At 36.0% G+C, this 23,870-nt stretch overlaps 1 protein-coding gene across 9 annotated transcripts in view; it reads left to right on the top strand.

The window, feature by feature from the left end:
• TBC1D5 (TBC1 domain family member 5) overlaps window positions 1-23,870 on the top strand; it is a 311,934-nt gene that overhangs the window by 103,884 nt on the left and 184,180 nt on the right. For all 9 annotated transcript variants that reach the window (XM_064413964.1, XM_064413959.1, XM_064413950.1 and 6 more), the window contains one exon: window positions 23,283-23,418. In XM_064413964.1, coding sequence (XP_064270034.1) covers window positions 23,319-23,418 — 100 coding nt within the window. In that variant the 5' untranslated portion in view covers window positions 23,283-23,318. The remainder of the gene's footprint in view (window positions 1-23,282; window positions 23,419-23,870) is intronic.

Raw genomic sequence — 23,870 nt, 5'->3', positions numbered from 1 at the left:
AATTTCATGTGTCTGTACCTGTCCACGAGGAAAGCATTCCTCCATAGAGTGCCTGACTGAGAGGATTCTGAATATATGTTAACACAAATCAAAAAATTGATCTTCTTACAGAAAATGTAAAATGGAGGGGGCAAAAAAGGGAATATCAGAACTTCTCTGGTTCTGCAGAGGAGATAGGGTAGTGAGAGTGTGTCATCGCTGTGTCTCTGCCTGTGCCTCAGTCCAAAAGTACAATTGCTCTTTTTATGTAAAGTTGCTTTGAATTAGGAGGAATGTTACAGATGTGGCAACGTGGGCTTTCACTGGAAGATGTTCTCTGTCCTTTAGGAGTGCTGCGTGGCTGTGGCTGGATAGATTTTTTTTAGAGATGTTAACAAGGGCAGATTCAAAAAGATAGATGCATGCTTATCTCTTCACGCTTGTGATAAAAATCAATGGGAATTTAAGAGCTTAGGATTTAAATACTTACAGTTTGGAACTATCCCAAGATCCTTGACATCAAAAAGGCGATGGCCTCGTTTTATGCAGATGTCCTAGCACTCAAAGGGTGCATAAATTATTGCACCACTTATCAATTTCTCTTTAATGTATTCTTCTCTTATATCTGGGACACTGTTAATAGAGGAAAAGGATTAAAAAGCATAAAAATAACTTGTATGTAAGTTTCTTTGAGTTGAATTTATATCAGTCAGCCTGTCAGCACTAACATATGGGAAATATAGTTTCGCTACCATGCATAGCAGGGGCTAAAAGTGCTGTTTAGACCATGTGCTCAACTCCTACAGAAAAGGGACTTTATATCACTCGTGCAGCCCACTCACAAATTTAAGGGGTGACATCCATGGATTCTGAATACATGGTAACCCAAATATTGATCTTGTTACAGAAAATGTAAAATGGAGGGGCAAAAAAGAGATACAGAAGTTCTAGATTTGAAAAGAATTTTAGTAAACTTTAAATACTCAATTTTTTAAAAAAGCTTATTATATTGATATTGCTGTATTGAAATAATAATTGTACATAATCGGGAATTTTCCTGTAGCTTTTCCATGTCTTGGGCTAACTTGCAGTAACATTTAACATCTCCTTGTACAAATTACTGTAAACTAGTAAAGATCCCTACTGTTTTTGTTTTGTTTTGCTTCCTAAAGCCCCCTGCTGCTGTTGATTACACCTAGATCTGCTACTGATTGGAACTGCTAAAAGGCAAAAATAGTGTGGATGGCTTCTGAATCATTTAATTGTTGAACTAATAAGATGTTTTCACTGGGACCTAATAGAACAGATCATATTAATAAGTATGTATGCTGTCCATGAAATTTCCGATTGCTTTTTCGTAATTTTTGTAGATATGAATGTAGGAGTCCCAAGCTTAGTTAGTTATATTTTTTAATAACATTACTGCATGTGGTTTCAAGAAAGAATGGGGAGCGTAGCCTACCCAAGACAGTGGTACAGTAGAGATTTTTCTTACTGGAGTTTATATATTTATGTATTTTTAGTGGTGTGTAAATGTTCTATGGGCATATTGAATTGAATAGATAATTTCATGGACAAGATGTATTCAGTCTTATGTTAATGCTACTTTTTAATAGCTATATAATACACACTGCACTTTGTGCATTTGAACCTTGAAAAATTGCTTTCCTAATACATTAATGCTTGCCAAACAATGCCCAAATTTGTCCTAGGGCTATGTTGGCTTATCATGAAAGAACCTCTTCTCATTCAGTAGTCTGTCGGTGTCCATGCAACCTCTTACCTCTGGTTGAAAAGAAATTCATGAATATATGCAAGGTAGTCCTAAAATGAGAAATATCCAAAACAGATCATTATTCATGAAAGTTAAAATTTGAATTGATGGCTTTCCTATAATCTTGGTTACATTATTTTTAATATGTAATGTAAAGAATTTTCAAGAATAAAGGTGAAATTAGTATTTGGGGAGGACAGGGAAAAGAGAGGAGAGGGAGGGAGTCTAAGGCTGACTTAATGCCTTGTAAATCTGCAGCAAAACTGGTAGTTCAGTTCTAAGCATCCAGAAAATTATGCTGCAGAGCAACTCTTGAATTACACACAGTGGAGAAATCCACCTCCCATTATGACTTTAGGCTAACTCTTTCCAGGACTTCTCCAGATTTCTTCCTCTTCCTACATAAATATAATCCCTCCACGTGCTTTGGGTAAGGCAGCAGTAGGGACCTGCAGAATCTGCAGTTTCCAAATCTTTCTGATCGTGTCAATCTGATCAGCTAACCTTTTCTTTACCCAGTCATACCTTTCATCTCAGACAGATCTGTGTCACCTAGATTTTAAAATAAAGTTTTCATTTTACCATTTTGTATACGTTTGCCTCTGACAGTGAGAACAAATTCTGTTTTCACCCGTATTGCTCTTTTGGCAGCCATTTTACTTATCAGTCAGCTGAATGCTGTAGGGTTTCAGTTCAGGGAAATGAAATTATTGTTCATAACAAGTGGTTTCTGGTAATTATTTTCTTCATTTGTGAAAGGCATTATGTTCTGACAGATAGTATCTTGCAACCTCTTCTTTTCTTGTGGTCACTTATGTTGAAATTATCTTGTAGTAAAAGGAGTAGCATCATTTATCCAGCAAAGGTAGTATTTTACCTATATAGTAATATATATGTTGCATTAACAGACTTCATACCCATACATGCATATTTGACTACTTAAAGAATGGGAGGAAGAAAAAGTTTGAAAAGTCATACCTTGTTAGTCTAAGCATAGTGAGAGAATGGAGAAAACTGGTATCATGTAAACTGAAGTGCTTTTTAAAAAAAAACAACTTAATTGATATATGGTTCAGGGTTGATGGTGGAAGGGGCAGAGCTAATCTCAGTATTGAATGATAAGGACTGGTAATTTCTAGCACCCACATACACACATACTGTTCAAGGAATGTAAAGAGTTTATTAAAGTTAAGTTATTGAATACAGGCTCCCTACAAATTTTGGCTTTAAAAATTAGAAGGCAGCCTGATGCAACCTTCAAGAATAAAGGAGCCAGTCATCCACTTTGCACTCTAGGAGACTTTTAGTACCTTTGACCAACTATTCAAATTAATTATTTGATTAAAAAGGAGCAAAATAAAACTCCACTGTTGTATATGAAAAACTTAATATAGAAAAGAAATCTGTTTATCACAAGCAGATAGTGTTCCTTCTGTTTTTCTCTACTTTCTACAAAGACAAGTCCATTAGAGTAGTGCTCATTTAATGGACTAACAGCTCACAGGATCTGTTTCTTTTCTTTGGCCTAGGTTGTCTGAATTCATTGAGTTTATTTTTGCAGAGATTATTTTTTGCAAGACTTGCAGGGGCTGAAATTTTGAACTGTATATTGTCGATAACAGAAAAAATGGATTCCGTTTTTTAACTGAGATAAAAGATTTGAAAAACGGATTTCTATGGAGAAATCCATTTTTTCATTGATGGGTAAGTTTGTGTCAGTCATTCCATTTAAAATTAGAAAAGTATTTTTGTGAACTGCTTTCACTTTTAATTTTATTTGCTGGTCCCTTAAAGACCAGTGTTTGTCCTTATAGATTATTCCTGCTGGAGATTCTGCAGCTGAAATTTAGTTTCACTGGTGTTAAATACAGTGTAATTTATCTCTGAAGTCACTGCATTGATAACATGCACTAGGTTATTACTAGAGTTATTTTGAGCTGAACCTTTGAAAAAGACAGGTATGGCTCTTTGTGTGGGGATTTTTCATCTTGTCTTCTTCTTGTATTAAGCATAAAAAAATCCAACTCAAACAAGAAAAAAAACACCAAAAACCCCCAATCAAACTAAATAACAACACACACCACTCAGAAAAAAAGGAAAGAAATGGGAAAAAAAACACCACCATCTTGGAATTATTTCATTCTTGATGCCATTTAGAATGTTAGAATTTGTTTCTTTTTATCTTGCCTCATTGTTTAGTACATTAAAGTTTTGCATGGGATGTATAAGTGCAGACTAAATTCAAACATGAGTGCTAACTGGAAGCTGTCGTGGTGCTTTTCCCAAAGCTTGTCCGTATGCTTTCCAAGTGCAGGGAAGGAATGGCAGATCCTTTCTGCTTGTGCAGAGCACTGTAGCATCCTTTACCTTAGTCCCTGGCAGCATCACCTCCATTTCTTTGCCTTGTCATGAGCATCTCTAATAGAGCAAAACTCCAATGCATGTAGCAAGAAACGAAGCGTGTAGGGGAAAAACATAAAGATTCTTGACTGAAATTGTTCTTTAACTTATTAACAGACAAGTGTGCATGTCAGAAAAACACACTTGTTTGCCGGGAGTATATGCAATAGCTGATGGGTAAAGAAACAGAAACCTTAATGGCTGCTTGTGTTTAGGTCACCGTTCATTCATTCATTTGTTGCTGGAGCTATGAACTATTCATATGTTGCCACAGTATGTTACTTACACACGGCTGGTGCTGAAGGAAGTAAGAGCTAAGATGCTTCACAGACATCGACATCGGGGGGATTAACATGTCTGCTTCATTAATATATATGTGCATACATTAATGTTGAAGTATTGAAACTGTTTCAAATGAAATTAAAAACTATCTTTTGAGGTCTGCTGCAGTGCTTAGAAACATTTTAGATTTTGGCATCAGTCTTACCGGTTTCTTAACCATTTTACTTCTACTTTGCCAGTGGGGATACAAGTGCAGACAGAGTGCTCATCGCTTGCCTGCTGCCTGGTTTTCTGTTGTTTTTCCTTAGCTAGGTCTGCTCTCTGTACTTGCTAGCCATCATTAAGCATATATGAATCCCTGTGGAGTGGCAGGCATGGATTCTGTGAGTGACATTTCTGGCAGCGTTTTCCTTGTATATGGCACCAGGCCTGATTTTCTGAAATTTTAAGCATCTATGATCCTCATTTGCTTCCGCTGAAGCTGTAGGTGCTCTGTCCTTTTGGAAAGCATGCTGCTCAGTGCTAAATCTCAGGCAGTTAAGAGATGAGAAAGTCCTGGAAACTTGCTTAGCACCCATGTGACAGCCGGCTCTGTGTAGCAGCAGTATTGTCTCTGTGAAGGCATTGCCTCCTCTGCTGCTGTATTAGCTGAGGATCCAATAATCTGCCCCTGTGAAACTAGGTTTGGAGATCAGTAGTGAATTGTTCACTATTGTTTATTGGAGCTCTTTAAAATATATTTGCAATGTATAAAACACTTTGATATATAGAAGCTCACATCCTAATAAGATTACATTAAGTATCCTAATAAGATCAAGGCTTGAAATTATGTTTTTCCGGATTTGAGTGATATAAATTAATTTTAGTTTAAACCAGTGTCAGTGTTCTTAGATGTTTGTTATAAATACTCTGTCTGCAGTTTATGTGGGTCTGCATTTAGATTTAAAAAATCAATTCTCCTATTAACACAAGAAGCATTCTCTCTTCCTTTTCTTCCAGTATGCTTCAGCTGCAGATTATCAAGGCAATGCTGTAATTATTAAAGGCAACCAGTGAATTATAGAGAGAACAGTGGCTGATCACTGAACTCTGTTGGCACTGGCTTTTCACTTCTCATTTAAGTCTAGCTTACTATATAAAATGAATTCATTATTGTCAATTTAGATCCCTTGTGGAAGCTAATCCACATCATAAAGCCATTCTACACAAAAGTGAATTCTCTTTAGGAAGACCTTACAAGTACATGCAAACTGAAATATGCAGGAAACTTCCAGTACAGACTAAAGTGATTGTTACTTATAATAACAGTCTACCAGGGTGAAATATTGGAGTAGTTCAAAAAGAACTCCACAGTAATAGCTCTGCTATGACTTCTGTTGGTCAGAAATCCATTCCACTTTTTATTTTATTGCTGGTTTTGATTTCCCTGTAACCTATTGCCCAAAAGTATGGATCTAAAGGACTAAGTCAGTCTGTACTCCTTGTAGTTTTCAGTGTTAAAATTAGGTGCATAAAGTCAGGGGAGAGTCTTGACTAGTTTCAGTATCAAGAAATTCCTCTTCTCCTTTAGTGCTCTAGTTGGAGATATTTTTTGGGCTTGGATTCATTGGTCCTCCAAGGTGTGCCATACTGGGTGAAGCATTAGTGGGTTCACACTGAAGTACCTGAATGTATGTTACCAAATTATTCTGTTATAATGGCCCTTCCAGGTGCACCACCTGCTATGACAGACCAAACCTAAACTGATATTCAGTAACAGTGTATATTCCGTGCAGTTATGTGACAGAGAGTTTTGTTGGGTTTTTTTAAACTATCAGCATTTTAATAGACTAGCATCTCTGCCAATGTTTTTATGATATTTAATTACTTAAATATAAATTACTGTATTTTTATCTTCCCATCAGTCCTCACAACCTGCGACCTGGATGGTTTTGTTGATTTCATTTTTTATCTAAAATATAAGTATTTTTGAGAAGAGAAAATTTTAGTATTGAGTGGCTACTTTTATTTCTTGTTGCCTTTTAATTCACAAAAAGGTAAAGATACCTCCTTTTAGTGAAATTTGCCTTACTGACCTGGTAACATTTCAAGTGCAGAGCACAAATATAACAACTCTAGAGAAGGTCTGTTCCAGTTTTGTGCTTAAATGCCAGTTTTATGTGCAGTGCAATAACAGGGAAGAGTTGATTCATTGCATTTACTAGTGACTGCCTCAGATTTCCTTTGTCCTGTCCAAATACAGCTGATTATGTTTTTATGGATGCCTCAGCATAAGAAAAAACAGTGCATATCACTGTCCATTTGACATGAAGCAGTGGACACAGTGTAAAATTATTTTTGTACTTGGATTTCTCCAGTGTCAGGCATGGATCTTGTCAAGCTCTTTACTACTTTGTTTTGCTTAAGGAGTTTGTCCTGAACTATGGAGCAAGAATAGTAATGACCTTCAAACTCAATTATCTAATATTCATTTTACACTTAAACATAGAAAATCCACTTCTGTTTCATGACTCCACCTGACTCATTACAGTGAACAATTTTTGATAAATTTTTTTGGTGAATTTATTTTTTGCTTCTTTTACAAACTGTTTCTCTTACAGTGTGTGAAAAACAGTTTAATTCATATTTTTTCATTGTAAGAGGCTAAGAATGTTAGCATCTGTGTCTCTATAAACATATTTAAAATTTCAGGGAGAGTTTAAATATTTATGAAAATATAAAAGGTAACTTAAAAATAATATGTTTCTCCTAGAAACTGGTGGCCAGAACTTATCTGCACACAAATTACTTTTGGGAAAAGAGGGGAGCATACTTAGAGTCAGTTTTAATATTTTTAATGGTTTTCACTTTTTATTTTTCAGATTATATAAAGCCTTCAAATATTAATATATATTCAAGATTAGGGATTTATAGGCTTCTTTCGTTTACTATACATTACTTGTCTGTGAAATTTTCATGGTCTTCTGATTCTTCTGAATCATAGTTATTGTGCATGGAAATAGACAGCTGATGCTCCTGATAACTTTAGATCACATAAATAAGTGAAACTCCTGGCCCAAAGATAGCAAAACCCATTAATTTCTTTATAAATAGCCTACAACTGGAAAGCCTGTATGCTTTTTTTTCTATTGGTTTCTATTTCTTGGGGTTTGATGCTCTGATATTCAAAGCATGCTGACTTTAAACACTTGTTTTTCTGAGATATTTAGGTTCTTTTTGAAACAAGCTCAGTGTTTCACATGGATAATATATCTGGCTATAATACTAAATCTGAAAAAGTCACAGTGGTGGAATTATTTCATCATTACATGTTTTGGGTGGGGTTGTTTTTAAAGAATCTCTGTGTTTTATTTATGTCATTTAACTGCTGATCTCATATTTATGTAAAGAAACAATTTAGGTTTCTTTATTACTCTTCTCAGAAGTGCAAGAACTGTGCTCCCATATCCTATAATGAGGCTCTTGTGTGATTTTTCACTGACACTTTGAAAAAGACTTAATCACTATTCTACCCTTTCTTATTTTTCATTGTGGTACAGGACATTTCAAACACAGACCTTTTATATCACAAAGCCATCCACAGAAAAGATGGATATTCTTGAAACTAATGTTACTTTACTTCTGTATTTGGAGTGTTTCTTATTTTCCTATGCTGCTTCTTCCTTTAAATACAGACAGATTTTTCTTTTTTCCAGAAGTAGATACTTAATAGCTATCCCGCATGGAAAAAAATTCAAGGGTTTCAAGGAATAGCTTTTGCAGTAGCAATTGCAGGAGAAGTGTATAAATTACCATCTCTTTTGGGTTTTTTCCCCCTCTCAGTACAACTCTTACTATAATTAGCCAGCATTTAACAGCAAATGTTTGCTTTGGTTAAATTATTCAGAACATTTATTTTACTTGTCAAAGGTTAGATCAGGTTGTTGTTTGAACTGGTAATTAAATGCAGCCTAATACACTGTCATATTTATATGCACTATCAGCCCTGTTTCCTCCTTATTCTGTATAATTTTATAATGTTCAGGGCTGACATTTAGGCTTCCAACTCAAATGCTATTTTCTTGTAAAGAAAGTAAGATTATACTTTTCTGTTTCACTGTACATGCATACACTTAAGAAAATAAGAATTAGGTTTGTTTGGAATATCACAATCACAATGGGTTTCATTGTCATAAAATCAGTGAAGGTCCTTTGAATATTTTTATTTGCATATTTCAGTAAATCATTATACAGCAACTGGTATATATTAATCATTTTCCAGAGATTAATGTGAGGTGGACAAGTGTGGCCATCTCCTTTGCTAATTGAATACCTACGAGTCACAATAAAATACAGTATATTTAAATTACATTCCCAAATCTCAGAAATATGCATAATACTGAAATACAAAAAGGTTCCTGAAATAGTTATGTAGTGGACTCAGATGAGCAAACAAGATTAAAACGTCTCAGGGTAAGGGCTCCTTATGAAACTAGGGCAGTGGCCCTGGCACGTGGACATCAGAGCACTGAGGCTGGCTCTCCAAGCTGATCCAATGAACGGGAGTTTCAGAGTAGCCAGGTTTCAACCTCTCCACTTTCTCATGACAAGTTCAGAAACTATTTTCCACATGCATATATGAGACAGTAATTTAATTGAACTGTCAGGTGTATAATATGTCCATTCCTTTTTTATTTCTGCTGTATAGGTTTATTTTCTTAGTCAAATAGAACAAAGAATAAATCATGTGGCTTTTTTAGAAAACTTCTGTGCTCATTGGATGTGATATTGTTCAATGTCCATGAAAGAAAGAAGTTTGCTGTCCTGATAAAAATAGCCATAAAAGTGGATCATCAACATTTCAGCAATCTGTTTTTCCTACCATGTTTAGAGAAATATTTCTGCTTTTTTCAGTGCATTTGTGTGGCAGTTTTCTCTTCATGTAACCAGTGAATTGATATGTATACATTTCAGCCTATATTATTTTTTAACATTTCCAAAACACTTTTTAAAAATCCTACCTATTGTACTGCAGGTTTGAAAGTTTTTCAGCTCCATCAAATAAGAGCTACGCTGACTCGTAGCCTTGTTAAGAAGCAATTCATATTTAATGGTAGTGAAATCCTAATTTATCCACTGTCATGGTGATCACCCCAGACAGTATTATGTGGTTGCAAAAACTGAGACAGGAGTAAGGGCAAAACATATAAGCACTATCTTAAAAAGCCAAGATCCACACCTCAGTTCCTGCACATATGATCTCAGAGTAGCAGAATTGTTTTTTTTTAAAGTTGGGTTGGTTTTTGGTTTTTTACCCTTTCCTCCCTCCTAACCATATTTTTTTATAAAACTGGCATAGGCCACCACAGGCCACAAGGTAGAAAGATACAGTAAAAACAGAGTTAAAAGTGAAGTGTATTCTTGATTATAATTATAGCATTCCTAGCGTGACACTAAAGAAACTCGATGTATGGTGCTCAGTTTGTTATTTTGCAGCTTGTTAAATTTTTGTACTTCATGGTTGTGGGAGGTAGCTAAAAACAAGAGAATATTCTGTGCTCTTACAGAAATCATTTTGACCTCTAGGTAAAGTACATTTATTTGTGTACACATCATCTGAACTGTGAGTCGTTTTGATTGATGTAGTAGATTGCATACACATATGGCATAAAGAGGACCTGGGTTAGGCTAAAAGTTCTGGGCTCTTTCATGATGGACTATCTAAATATAAACTAGAATAAAAATGAGTAAATTGATTTGAAGTCGTAGAGGAGTGTCATGCAGGAGTAAGCCCTGGGATGGTTATGGCAGACTGTGTGTGCCTTTTATTCAGGAAACTGAACTGAAATTAAATAATCGCTGTATTAAAGTTTAAGAAGTTTTCACACATCTGTCACACCAAGGCAACAGTGGGAAGGAAAATCAGTGTAGATGTTTCAGGTGCTCTCTTAAAGATCATTAATACTATGAATCAGAAGAAGAGGTTTGACAGCTTGACACATATCCATGAAAGTAGCCATTTTTTGGAAAAAATAGGTATAAAAGTTTAACATGTAGAGTTAAGGTGAGGAGAAGGTCTAAAGCGTTTTATCTGTGAGCTGAGGAGCTCAGTGTTCAAATGATGCTCCAGTCATGAAGAAAAAAAAACAACCCGACAAAGTGAAAATCTTGTTCATTCCTGTAGATCTCTCATGGTCATTCCTACTGGCTTTGAGAATCCAAACAGTTTTAGTTAAAATATTCTTTTGTCACCTGTGTTACCTTTTATAGGGCAGGCTGTGTGTATATCTTTGGAAGGTATATCTTTTCTTCATTAGTGTTTCTGACATCAGTGCAGTGAGAGAGCTACACTAAATATGGAGTCTATATTGCATTTAAAGGAGGCAGGGATATAACAGACTAACTTCACACAGATATATGAGATGCATTTGTTAGAAATAAATGTTAATGTTAAAAATACTTGTGTTCAGCTTTTAAATGGGTGGAGGGAGTCTTATGTAGGGTTCTTTGAGAGAAAGCAAGCGGACTTGGAATGGCATAGTAAAGGAGTGATTTCCTGCCTTTCTAAATAATTTTATTTCCATTATCTTTGTGTTTTGAGATTAATTTCTGGTCAGATGCTGTCAAACTGATGAATAATTACTATTAGTTATCTGGATTTGTTATATTCAGTAGTTTGCTCATAAGTGTGGCTGCTAAAACAGAGCAGGAATTCCCTTTTTCTTCCCCAGTAAAGAACAGGAACTTCCAAAACACAAGAGTTTGGATGAGTAGGCAGAGGATCTGCTGCCTTCAAGCCTTCTTGGCAACAGGTGGAATTGTGATATGTGTTTGACAGAACAGTCATCTCAGTTAGGCAATCTTTGTCTGTTACCCCTCTTTTGAAGAAAGATCTATCTCCTTGGTCAACTTCTTCCTCGTTTTCCATCAGGAAGCTATGAACACCTGCTACTGCCATCTTCTGTCTTCCTTTTAGGAGAAAAAGATGAATAATACATGACCAGAATTTCAAAAGCAACTACTAATTTTAGGTGCCCCAAGATGCACAGCCTTACTATTAAGTAAGAAAGATAAGTGAGAACAGATCACACCTATATTCTATATGCTTGGTTTCTTTCCATTTACTTCTGGATGCGGTTCAAAATTCTGATTCCATTCTTCTTAATGCACTGAGTGGTCCAGAGCCTGGCCACTGTTAGGTAGGTCACTTCTCTGCCTCAACTAGGGCACTTCTCTCTCTCAACTATTAGCAGAAATGCAACAACATAGCAAAAAGAACTTTTTTCCTAGGCTTTTGCTTGTAGCCAGGTTGAGATCATACAGTCTATATCAGGAAAAAGAAATCTGAAAGCTGCCTTTTTGCAGAATGGTCTTCCGTGTGTTGGGCAAGAGAGAAACTAATACATTCGGCCAGAAGGACAGAAAAAGAAAAAAAAAAAAAATTGGAAAGAAGGATGTGAAAACAGCTATTTTGTCCAGGAGGATTCAGAATGTTTTCATGATTCAGATATTGAGATATTTACCTTAAATATTCTTAAAAAGGCATACTGGTCTGTCGAGCACAGACAAGAAAACTATCTGATAAGGCTTTTTAAAAACAAGAAAAATTTAATCAAGGGGGGTTTCTAACCATAACTTGTTTACATCAGTTATATTTTTTTTTTAATAAAATGGGCTTAAAAGCTTAGCCTCAAAGCTGTTGTCAGCTTTCTGTGAGGTATAATGACAGCTGTTGTTCCAATACAATTCTTCAAATCTACTTACTGTTTAGAAGGAATTCCAGTTATTTTGGGTGATTACATACAACAAAACTTGGTATTCAGGGAACACTGGGAGATTCAGTCATGTCATGGTGGTTGCTGAATTAGAGAAAGCACTCAACAAAGCTTAACTTATTTAGGAGCCATCAATCTATTGTATTATCTAATAAAAATCAAAAAGCTTTAGAGAATCTGCCTACTGTTCTGCTCTCATTCCCCAGAGCAGAGGAGCATATATAAATCTCAGGGCAATGGATGTCTTAGCCATCAAGACCTAAGGTCTTGTTCTGTTACTTACGTGTTGTCTACCAATGTCCTGCAAGACCAGGCTTTTGTTGCTTGCTGTGCAGTATGTGCTGGCCCACTTCTAAAGCAAAACCAACCTAGGACTTAAGGTAAAGAAAATAGAAGTAGTTGGTGACAACAAATTTACTGCCAATCCAAGAAACCCTTTTAATTGCAACTCACATATTGTCCCCCTTTTAACAGTGTATTTTATCTGTATTTCTGAACTGATTTATTTTACAAATTCTTATTGTTACTATAAATTGATGGTAAAGTTCTGCAAAATTAAATATATTTTTAATAGCCAGATTTCTACTCCTATATAACCTTGCAAAATACTGCTTTCCTGCTTGCTGTTTAAGAGCTTCATGTTTCAGGTTTTGAGGTGGTACAGGCAGTGTGCTTGATGTACCATGCTGCTTGCACTGGGGACTTCTGTGCCTGTGTTTTACATGGTCTGGCAAGCAGCAGGGACTGCCCAGAAAATTTTTTAGGAGAAATAAATGCCTCTAAGTAGCAGTGCATTATAGAAATCATTATGCTGCAGAGATTTTATCAGCCTGGCTTCTCCATGTCTGAAGACTTCAGCAAGGAGTTTGATGAGTGTGTACAGGAAAGTGGAGAACATTTCATCCAGCTGCTCAAAATTTTTAATAAAAAATATGAGAGTAGGAAGAGAGAGGAAAATAAGTTGTAATAGATAACACTGTATTAAGAGATCAAATTATTAAAGAAGGAGCATTATTGCACTATAATTTTCTCCCATTTATAATATTATGAACCTTGGCAGGAATTAGTACTAAGAGTTCTTGACTACCAGAAACAAAAGCAGTGCATCAGGATGTATTGAGCAGCAGAGTGAACTTGCTGTGAGAGGAAGAACCTGTCCTGTCATCTTTTTAGTAGCATGGAATGAAGTGATACGTTCCTGCCACAAAAACCCTGAGTAAAATTAAGTAAGTTACTCATAGCAGAAATGGTATCTTGATATAATATCTTCATGCAGTCAATTACCTGCTAAGTTAGCAGGTTTCATCCATAGCTTATGGATGAAGTCTTGGAGGTTTCCTTTGCTTGAGGTATTTTATTTTATTTCCTTTAATTTAGATACTTCTGTTTGAACCTCACTACATCCTAGGTCTGAATAACCATTGTACAAAAACACTGAGGTATTTTATTTTATTTCCTTTCATTTAGATACTTCTGTTTGAAACTCACTATATCCTCGGTATGAATAACCATTGTACAAAAATACTGAGCTTCTAGAGGTGCTCCTATGCATCCTGCTTTTGTTACTGCTGATGTGGCAAGGCTGAAAAGCCGCAATGTGAGCAGGCTGTACATGACAGAAATACTGTGCCTTACACAGACTGAGCCTTTGAGTATGAGAGGGAGCATTCAAGGGAAGAAGTTTCAGCATATTTTTTTACCAGGGGTAGCCCTATTTGGAGCCTTTTTTCCTTTGAGTATGACTTTTAGTCATAAGTAAGCTGCAGTTCCTCTCGGCAGAAGTAGTGGTAAATCCTTGCAGTCTGCAGTCATTGCACTGCAGCAGAATCAGATTTCAGGTTTTCCTGTGTAAGTCTGATTTGAATCCACTCATCAGGATTGAATCACATAGGCAAACATGGGTTATGGATCTTCATGTCATATAGAAACTTCATTGTATGGCATGAAACAAATTCTGCCTCTCTGCTCCTTTGAACTGCCTATGAAATTCTCATATTCTTTAGCAAATGAGGTTTCCACCAACTTTCTTTGTACCTCAGCATGATACCATGCTGCTTTAGCATCTGCATATCTAGAAGAGAAAACTAGAAGAGAAAGATTTGATGTAAATGCTTCTGTGCGTGCATAACCATGCTGGTGTTTCTATAAAAATTCTGTCAACCCCTGTAGGAAACAGTTTTCTAAAAATAGTGAAAGAATAAAGGCTGAATCCAAGATTAATTGCTTACTGCTTTAAAGCTGTGATATCCTAGAAACTTACTTCACTTTTAGTGTCTAAGTTAGTTACTATCATTTTGGGTAAGGCTGCAGGCTAAGCTGCCATTTTTTCCAGTTCACTGTTTTGATGATTTCTTTCAGTCTTGACGTTCTTTGGCCCTTTGAGTTACATTTGTATTACTAAAACATAAAGTGTGTAGCATAGCATGGTGCCTGTGTGTTTCTGAAAGTAAAACTCTTAAATACTTAAAAGCATACCATAAACAGCAGTAAACCTAACCATATTTGGAAGAACAAAGCTTTAATTTAAATTATGTTGAACTGTTTTGTAACCAGGTAGACAAATTACATTCTAAAATAAAACAAAGTATTTCATTCATTTAATGAGTTTACAGTTCTTTGAATCTTTTTAATATGGAATAGGATTTTTACCACCTCTGGATCACTCTCAGAAGATGGAGTCGATTTTTAGTTGAATGATGAGTTGATTTGAACTCCTATGGCATTTTTCTTTCACCTTCACTAAGGCAAAACATTGTTTCTTTCACTTTTATGTCATAGGTTATATTTTCTATGCTCTTAATAGGTCTACTTGCTTCTCGCTGGACTGCAGTAACTGGTCCTGTTCCTGTGCTGTCTGGTTAAAGATGGATACAGTATTTCAGCTCAGGCCTTAGCCATGTCAGAAAATGGGGAGGGATTTACACATCTCATTTTTATCAACTGTTCTGACTACAAGGAGCTTTTATTGGAGACTTCAGTTGAAAGGAAGAAATGTGAAAATGCATCAACATAACATTTTCACATCTGGTGCTAAACATAGTTTTTGTGGGTGGAGGAATGTTCAGGGCACTGGCTACATTTAGCTGTTGATTTCGGAACTTCTTTTTGGTTGCTGGTATTTCTTTTTTGCAGTCGGTGTTAGATCAAAATTGTGTTCTCTTAACAGCCTCACAGTGGATCTGTCACATAGGTTTGCATTAAGAATAGCTGTAGTTCTGTGTTAAGGCTGTGGGGTTTTTGATTTTATTTTTTGGTTTTTTGGCAATTCAAACTGCAAAATGAAGGCTTGCTTTGGCTGGCTATTTTGTCTTTTTTGGTTGGGTGGGTTTGTTATTTTCTTTTTTGGGGGTTTTTTTGTTGTTGTTTGGGGTTTTTTGTTGGTTTTTTTTTATGTTGTTGTTTTATTGGGGGGTTATATGTTTTTTCGTTTAGTTTTGTTTTTTGGGTTTTTTTTTTGGTGAGACTGTACTGAACATATAAGTATAGCATCAGGTATTTAAGATGGTTGATACCCTTTATACTTTCATTTTCATCAATTTCAGTGCAGAAGAGAGTTGTTGTTTAGCCATTCATGTCAGATTACACTGTTCAGAGCATTCCATCTTGAGAAACATTATTAACCTGGAGGAGAGTGGGCCGTGGCTATAAAACTTAGTGGCCAACATGACATAAGGATTTTGATCCTCTCTGCATTATTCAAGTTTTTCTTCCTTAGTCAAACTAGTGTTTCTTGCAGAATCACATAACCTCAAGAAAACTGAAAATCAGCAAATTGTTCCCTGTTTGTAACAAGTCCATAGCTATCTTTGAAATTAATAGAATTTTAGTTTTTTGTTTAAGGAAAAGTTTTTTGTCTTTTTTTTTTCCCCAACTATCATGTGAATTACTAAGAGAATACATTGCCATGGTCCCAGGCTATTTGTGTTGTTTCTTATCCCTGACATTTTAATTCACTACTGAATTTATACTTTGCATGTTTAAGTACTGGTAAGACATGAAAGTTGTAGGGTTAAAACTGTAGACAGTGCTTCAAAGCCCCTGTGATAATTGTTCTTAGGTATGTATTCCTTTACCCTGGCTCTCGAGACAACTATTTAATAGACAACATTTGAATAATACAAATGTGCGGTTGGTAAAAATGGATTAGGGTTTCAGGGTGGTACCAATGGGTGATATTTAATATTGAATGACATGTATTAAGACAAATGCTTTTATATATAATTTATTTGGCATTGTAAATGCATTTATCTTGTGAGATACAGACTCCCTGTTGCCACATGAAGTATTCTGGAAAGGTTTGGAGTAAATAAATAATAAAACCACTTTGATATACAATCTAACAATATTAAATATTAAGACTTTCACATGATTGATTTTAATACTTAATTAACTTATTTAAAGTCCAATGTAACTCTGTTTTTGTATTAGAGATCAGACAGGCAGAAGTTAAAATGCGGGAAATCTTATTAAATGGGACAAAATTAATTGCATTTCATGACCATCAGACTGGCTGATAACCTGTCCATCAATGGCATGATCTTGTTTGTTTTGTTCTGGATCCCAGCTGATGTTCATGTTAATCTGCTCCACCAAGTTAGACCATTTTTTATGTTTGCATCATTCTATTTTAATGATATAATCTGATACATTTTATAAAAGAAAACAGACTTCGTTTATCCTATCCAAAGTTAGTCAAATTGTGCACTTTTCTTCAGACTTAGTAAGTCTTCTTCCCTAGGCATGTATTTTCAGTGGGTGGTGGCAACCTGTGGAAGTGGCTGAGTAGGAATCTTAGCTGGTTTTGAGCTGCTCTGTGTGTGTAGGAGGGTTGTTTGGGTTGGTGGAGTTTTTTGGGGGTTTTTCTCTTGGCGGCACTGGGACTAGTATCTTCTGTATTTAAATAGAGATGGTGGTAGTAAAGAGCTCAAGTGATGGATAGCAGAAGATCTCAGTGCTATGAGATTGATGGTCTCTGTGGCCTAAGTAAAAATCACTCCTAGAGCAAAGAAGAAAGCATTGAATACTATAGGTAAGAACAGATTTTTCAAAAATACCTATTAATGAGTGTTCTGGCAAAATATCCAGCTTGAAACAGATCAAATGGTCCTCATGTCTTCATTTTCCAAAGTTCATATTCAGGACTGTCTTTTACTCAGCCCTCTAGTTAGCATGCTTTTTCTTTTTTTTCTTTTTTTAAATTCCTGTTTCAGGATGAATAATTTAATTTGGCCAGTGCAAGACAACCCATGATATGGGGCTGCTTCTAGATGATTTGGAAGACATTTGTGCTTCATTGCTTTAAATAAACACAATGCATGTTTATTCTCCTAATCTTTCATTTCTTACCTGCTTTAAAATGTTTTCACATTCTGAAAAATCCTCACTTGAGTGTTCTAACATGCTTGATTACTTCATAAGCCACAGATGAGGGGCAGAGTTGTGAACCCTCATAACATGATGCTGTCAAACCTAACAAAACACGCATAAGACCATTACTGCATCAGACACTTGCTTTAAGTGAGGTCGTTTTAATCAATTTGACTTCACAGGGCAGCTAATTTATCACTTAGCTAAACAAGTATTTCCTCTACTTGTCATCAATTTAAGTAATTAAAATGGTAAACTTTGGATATGGCATGAAATAAAGGCCCAAAGATAATTTGGAGAAGGTGGTTGATGCAGTCTAATAGAATGAATGCAAAGTATTATTTAAATACTTTGGTACACTTCAGTAGTTTTCAGAAATGTGATATTCAGGTAGCTTTGCTGGTACTGATAGAAACTGATTTTTATTTTTAGCATATCCAAGATTCAGCAGCGTTATTCAGCTTCATCTTCAAGAGTTTAGTGGGTTCTCATTTTCCTTTCTTCAAGCATAAAATGTTTTGCCCTGTTCCTTGTTTGTTTAGAAGAGGGTGTCAGAGAGCAAGAGTGGAGCAAGTGCTGCAACTTGGGCAGTTCTTCAGCCCTCATCCTGAGTACCTCCCCAAGCCTGCAGTTCCTCTCCTTACATTTTACCATGGAGGGGGGGAAGGGAACAGAGGGCAAATGGATGTTGTACGAGCTTTGCCTAATTCTGTTTCACCTACACAGTTACACCTTCAAAATACCCGTGCTGAAACTGATTATATTTTCTAATTTTGCCCAGACAATATGAATATTCTTCACTTCTTAAACATTAATTTTGATTTGTTTTGATGTGTTTTGTGCTTTGAGTAAATAATTTTTCAAGGTCCATATAAACAGTGATGATTAAGGGAAATACTTTAGGTTCTTTAGATTTAACTTATTTAGTCACCATTTCTGGAACAATGCTTTTCATCCATAAACTGCTTATTTGAGTACTGAATACTTTTATTCAGTGTCTGTGGCAAATGAAGATGTTCATGAATGTCTTATGACATGAAATAAGGTACAGTATTTATGTTCAACTGTGCTATGTTTTGTTTATGAAATGCTGATTTATCAACATTTTTGAGATTAGGGTAATCTTACCACTAGGTGCTTGTAGTAGTGAATAGTCTCACTGCTAAAAGAATGCAATAGATTTTATTTTGAACTTTCCATCTTCTTAATGGACATCAATTATAATAATTTTATTATATGAACATTTATTATAATCTTATTACAGCTGAGTCTTCTGCCTTGTACAGTTCTGTGTACGTGTTTTTGCAATGTTTCACTCAGCTCCAGTCCAAAAGTGTTGGGTGCTTCACTGTCAGTACAGCTAATGACAGAAACATATCTCAATTAGACTTTTATCTTTCTCTTGTATTTCTGTCTAGCTAGATATGACTTATACATATTGATGGAAGATTAAGTGGGGCTGAATTGAGGCAGTTGCCACTGACAGTCTGGAGAAGTGATTTTTGGTTTTGAATGTTTTTAAATGTAATTTTGTTTAAGCATTCCAAACTCACAAGTTTGTATACAGGCAGAATGGCAATGCTAGTAAGACACTATTATTTAAAACTGCTTTATGGCTAAAGGTGGTAGAAATCACATAATGCGTGAGTAGCTAATAGGGAAGGCACAATATGTGTGAAGTCTTGGGTGAATAAACCTTCTCACATCTAAAAAAGAAGCAACAACTTCCAAGTAAGTACGAAGTACTCACTAAGAGTAAGTATCCAGTGAGGAAAAGGACAGTTCTCTGAGTTAAAATGGGTATCTTAAATCAGACTATCTAATGCAGCACGTGGTTTGTCCCTGCTGTGTAGAAAGAGGTTGGTAGTGAGGTAGATGTCAGTAACCATCAGTTAAGTTTTTCCTAATGAAAACAAGTTGGTATTGTGTCACCTATGGAATGCAGAGGAGGCTGTGGGAGAGGAGATTATGTGCCCAAAGCAGGTACCTCCACAGAACCCTTTTACTGTCAGGTGGAGTTCTGTGTTGGAGTCCGTGAGCCTGTCTCTGGAGAGATTTTTGGTCTCTCTTGAGAACAGACATGCTGACAAGCTGCCTTCACTGAAAGCCTGACTGGATTCATCCCATGTGTGTTGGTCAGTGAGGAGCAAACCTGTGGCACTCTCCTTGGTGGCACATGAGGGCTCCTCCTGTTACTTAAGCCCAGTAGCCATAGTCTCTGTGCCTGCCTTTTCCTTGGGCTCATGAGTGGATTCATGTTTCTGCTAATTTCAATGACTAGATAAATGTTTCATACATAGTCTTAATTATTTTCTCATGTATATTACTGAATAGTCAGTGGGAAGCATGCCTGGTGTGTGAGTTCCATATCCCTTCAACTTTAGAGTTTAAAAAAAAAAGTACTGAGATGTTAGGGTTAGCCAGAATCAAGTCTTGTAATCCAGTAATTGAATTTCAGGGGTTTATAACATTTTTATTGTTTCACACTGAGAATGGTTTTAAATTGTATCTTATTTAATATGAACAATATGTTATAGGCCATTACAAATCAACCACAAACCTGTGAAGAATTAATCTGTCTCAGAGTAAGATCCCAAGTGTAATTGTAATTGTTTAATAGTTCCCTTTGCTCTTTGTTAGAAAAGCAGAAAAGAACTTCAGTATAAAACTGTAAAGAAAATTGCTTGGACTAAGGAGTGAAGACTAATAGGTAGTGGTACTTTTTCTAACTCTAACCATATGTATCCATAAACAAACACAAATAACTGATTAAATCACTGTGCAGATACCAAAAGTAAATCTATTTGGGTGTTTAAAGCTGCTCTAACAGTCAGTAAAGTAAATTATGGTGCATATAGATTGTAAAGGTATGGCATTTGGGGACTATTTAAAAAAAAAAAGAAAGGTGGATACAGAAGAGAAGGACATAGAAGTGCAAACTTACTAGGGCTAAATTGATACCATGTTATAGATGTAAGACAGTGTGAGTCTGAAACTACTGTGTCTTAATTAAGCGGTGGCTACTAAAACTACAATGGCTGGTAAGATGATTTTGTGCCTGGTTCTCAGTTTGAAAGACACTTAGGGTTCTGCTTTGGTCAGATTGTGTAGCAATCTCTGAAGGACCATAAAAATAAAAAGTTAAACTTAAGCAGCACGGTTTGAATAAGCTTGTAATTTTGGTGAAAACAAAATCAACGGATCAGTTGAAAGATATTTACAGCTCTGTAGCAAAAGGAACAAGAGCAGCAACTAAAATTCCAGCAGGAAAAAATTCCTTCTGCAAAACTGGTGGGGGTTTTGTTTTCTATCTTTAAATAAATTATTTTAAGTTTTTCTTTTATTTATTTAATTTATCAGGTGTTTATAAACATCTCTTTATATTTTTGCAGCCCCAAGACTACAGGTAAATGTTATTTAAGGGGCTAGCAAGTTCGTAAATGTTTTTCTTCAAGATACCATTCATGCAGTTTTCATTGTTACAGTTTTAAAATTAGATAGGAAACATGTGAAGTTACATTCATAGCACATTTTGCTGAGCCTTGTATAGAGTTGTTCAAGGCAGTTCTGTGGTTTGTCATATGACTTAATGATTGTAATAATTTGACATAAAGGTGTACCACTGCTCAAGTGGTAAGTCCTACCTTCCCTCAGTTACTGGTTCCTTGTTCCCAAGACCTTCAGATGTTCTCTTCCAGCTAAACAGAAGTGAGAGGTGCTGTGACCATTTCATCACCACAGTAACACAGGTGCCAGGGCAAATAGCGGACAAACCCCTCAGGGAATACACTGAGACAGCATGCTTTTGAAAACAGCTTGGGTGCACTGGTTTCAAGGAATTGCCTAATAGTGGCCTAGCTAGGATTGTTTATTGTTTAGGGGCTTTTGAAGGTGTTTTTTCCTCATAACGTACTAGGAAAATTAAGAAAGTGTGGACTATAAAAAGGTCTTAAGAATCCCAGTTCCCCTTCATTATTCCCCTTAAACTGAAGGTAGAAAGCCTACATGGTCAGTACCATCGTGATTTCAAATTCATTAATATGCCAGTCCTGAAAGTGTAGATGCATACCTTTTCTTGTATCTCTTTTTATATTTTTTCTAAATATAATTTTCTTGCTGTTAGAAAGTTATGATACTTGTAAACAAAGCAGTTAAAGTAAGTGATATTTAAAACTCATCTGGCAGTCGTAGGTAGCTACTTAGTGTGCTTGGGCAAATCAGACCTATTTAGCTGGCTTAGGATTTTTGTGTTGTGAGTTAATAAATTGTTGTACAGTGACTAAAATGCAGTCTTGACAAATGTACTCTTGCACTGTTAATGCACTAGAAGGGTCGTTTCTCTTTCTTGTGCACTGATCCTAACATCGTCTGCTTTTCACCCTTTTATTGGCATACTCTAATTTGTTGCAGCCAGTATTAGCTTCCAGCACCCCTCAAATGAATTTCTAACATAGTTCTTGTTCAGTTGCTTGATAGTGATGTGAGTGCCATTGGGAAGCCTGTGATGATGAATCTGCATCAACTTCCCAAAGTTTCAGTTCTGCCATTACTTCCCTTTTGGCCTTCATTTTTGGAGGATGTCTTTGTAAATGTTCATCAGCTAGTGGATTATGTTTCTTAAAATGCTTCCTTAACATCATCTTTCTAGAAAGCTGTCCTGGTTTAGGAATGGTATTCTCCAGTTGAGTTTTCCCACTGAAACCATTGCATGGCACACACAGCTCACTAGCTGATTCCCCCCTTCCCTCCCTCATCCCTGCAGTGGGATGGAGAGGAGAACTGGAGGCACAAAAGATAAAGATAAGAACAATTTACTGGAAACACCAATGAGGTAAGAAAAATGAACAGTAACAGCAATGATGCTAATGACAAGAAAAAAAACAATGACAAGACAAGAAAAGAAACGTTCTTGCTCACTGCACAAACCCTAACAACAGATAATAACCAACCACTCCCTCCAGATCAGAGCCAGCATTACCCAACCACTCCCTCTGCCACACTTACTTGACCAGAAAAAAACCCCTTCTTCCCAAAAAAGGCTCCCTTCTCCCTGCTTTTGTAGTGACATGACATGTTACAGAAAAACCCCTGGGCCCTGCCCATGCCACCTCCTGGGTACTGCAAAACCCTGCTCTTGCCAGAACCAAGACAAAAGTTAATATAAATCTTGGTAAAACCAAATTTACCTATCATGCCAGTCAGTATTAATCCATTCTCTTTTGGTGTGTCTGTTGCTGTTACATTATACTTGACCTATGATTTCTGAAAAAGAAGTGGTTGAAAGGAAGATTTTCTGGGATGAAAAGTCATGGGTCCAGATGAGTGATGATGATGATGGTCTTTCCTCAGTTTTGCTCTATAATCTTTATCAAGCCTGAGAGCTAGCATCAGTTCTCTTTGGAATCAGACTAAAAGATGAGTAGAGAAAAACTAGAAGAAGGAAGGAAAGAGGCTCTTGCCCTGTTTTACAGTCTTCAAAACCAGGCTTGGACTTTTACTTGAAATGTGATATTTGTAGGAACTATAACAATTCTTTTGGACTCCAAATAATACAGCATTTACGATGTTCAAATGGAAACACTATTGTTCTGCTAATTAGACAACTAATGGTGATGATGTGCCTGGAAAATAACGGGAGGTTTTAAGTACTTTTGTTCTTGACTCGTGTGATTAAAAATATTTAAAGGAATACTGAAGTGTTTGTTTCTCTGGTTTTTTTCCTCCAGATAAATACTCATCAGTTGGAATTTACTGCTGCCAGTATGTATCATTCTGTGTCTGAAACCAGTCACCCGTTGCAAACAGAGGAACAGGAGATAGGCATTGATCCCTTGCAGAGTTTTTTGAACAAGCCAGGGGAAGGTGAGTTTGTATTTTTGTATTTTTTTAATTTATACCTTATATAAGTGTGTCATAATGAACTGTACCTGTCATAATTTGTTTAATTCACTCAATGAAGTTGAACAGGGCAACTTAAAGAACATTTCCCAGAGTATGTGAGGAACACTCTGACACTAATGAAAACCACAAAAAGTCAACTTTTAATTACAGACAGAAGCATTAGCCAAATGTTTAATGTGCTGTCATCCTTTTTTAATCATAAACCAAACACTGACTTCAGCATAAGAATATTGAAATGGAGCATGACTTTATGTTACTTTCTCAAGCATGGACTCTTACACTGCTTTGGTTTAGGGATCTTTTTTGTTTGTTTTCCTTTTTTTTTTCTTTTTCTTTTTTTTAAATTTGTTTCTGCAGTAAATTTCAGTATGTTGTTTTGGACAAAATTATGCAAATAAAAAGTCTGATTTTTG

This window comes from Passer domesticus, chromosome 1 (genome assembly GCF_036417665.1).
Source record: "Passer domesticus isolate bPasDom1 chromosome 1, bPasDom1.hap1, whole genome shotgun sequence".
In the NCBI taxonomy this organism is placed as follows: domain Eukaryota; kingdom Metazoa; phylum Chordata; class Aves; order Passeriformes; family Passeridae; genus Passer; species Passer domesticus.
The sequence above is the reverse complement of the archived record's forward strand: the minus strand, read 5'-3'. Positions and strand labels throughout refer to the sequence as shown.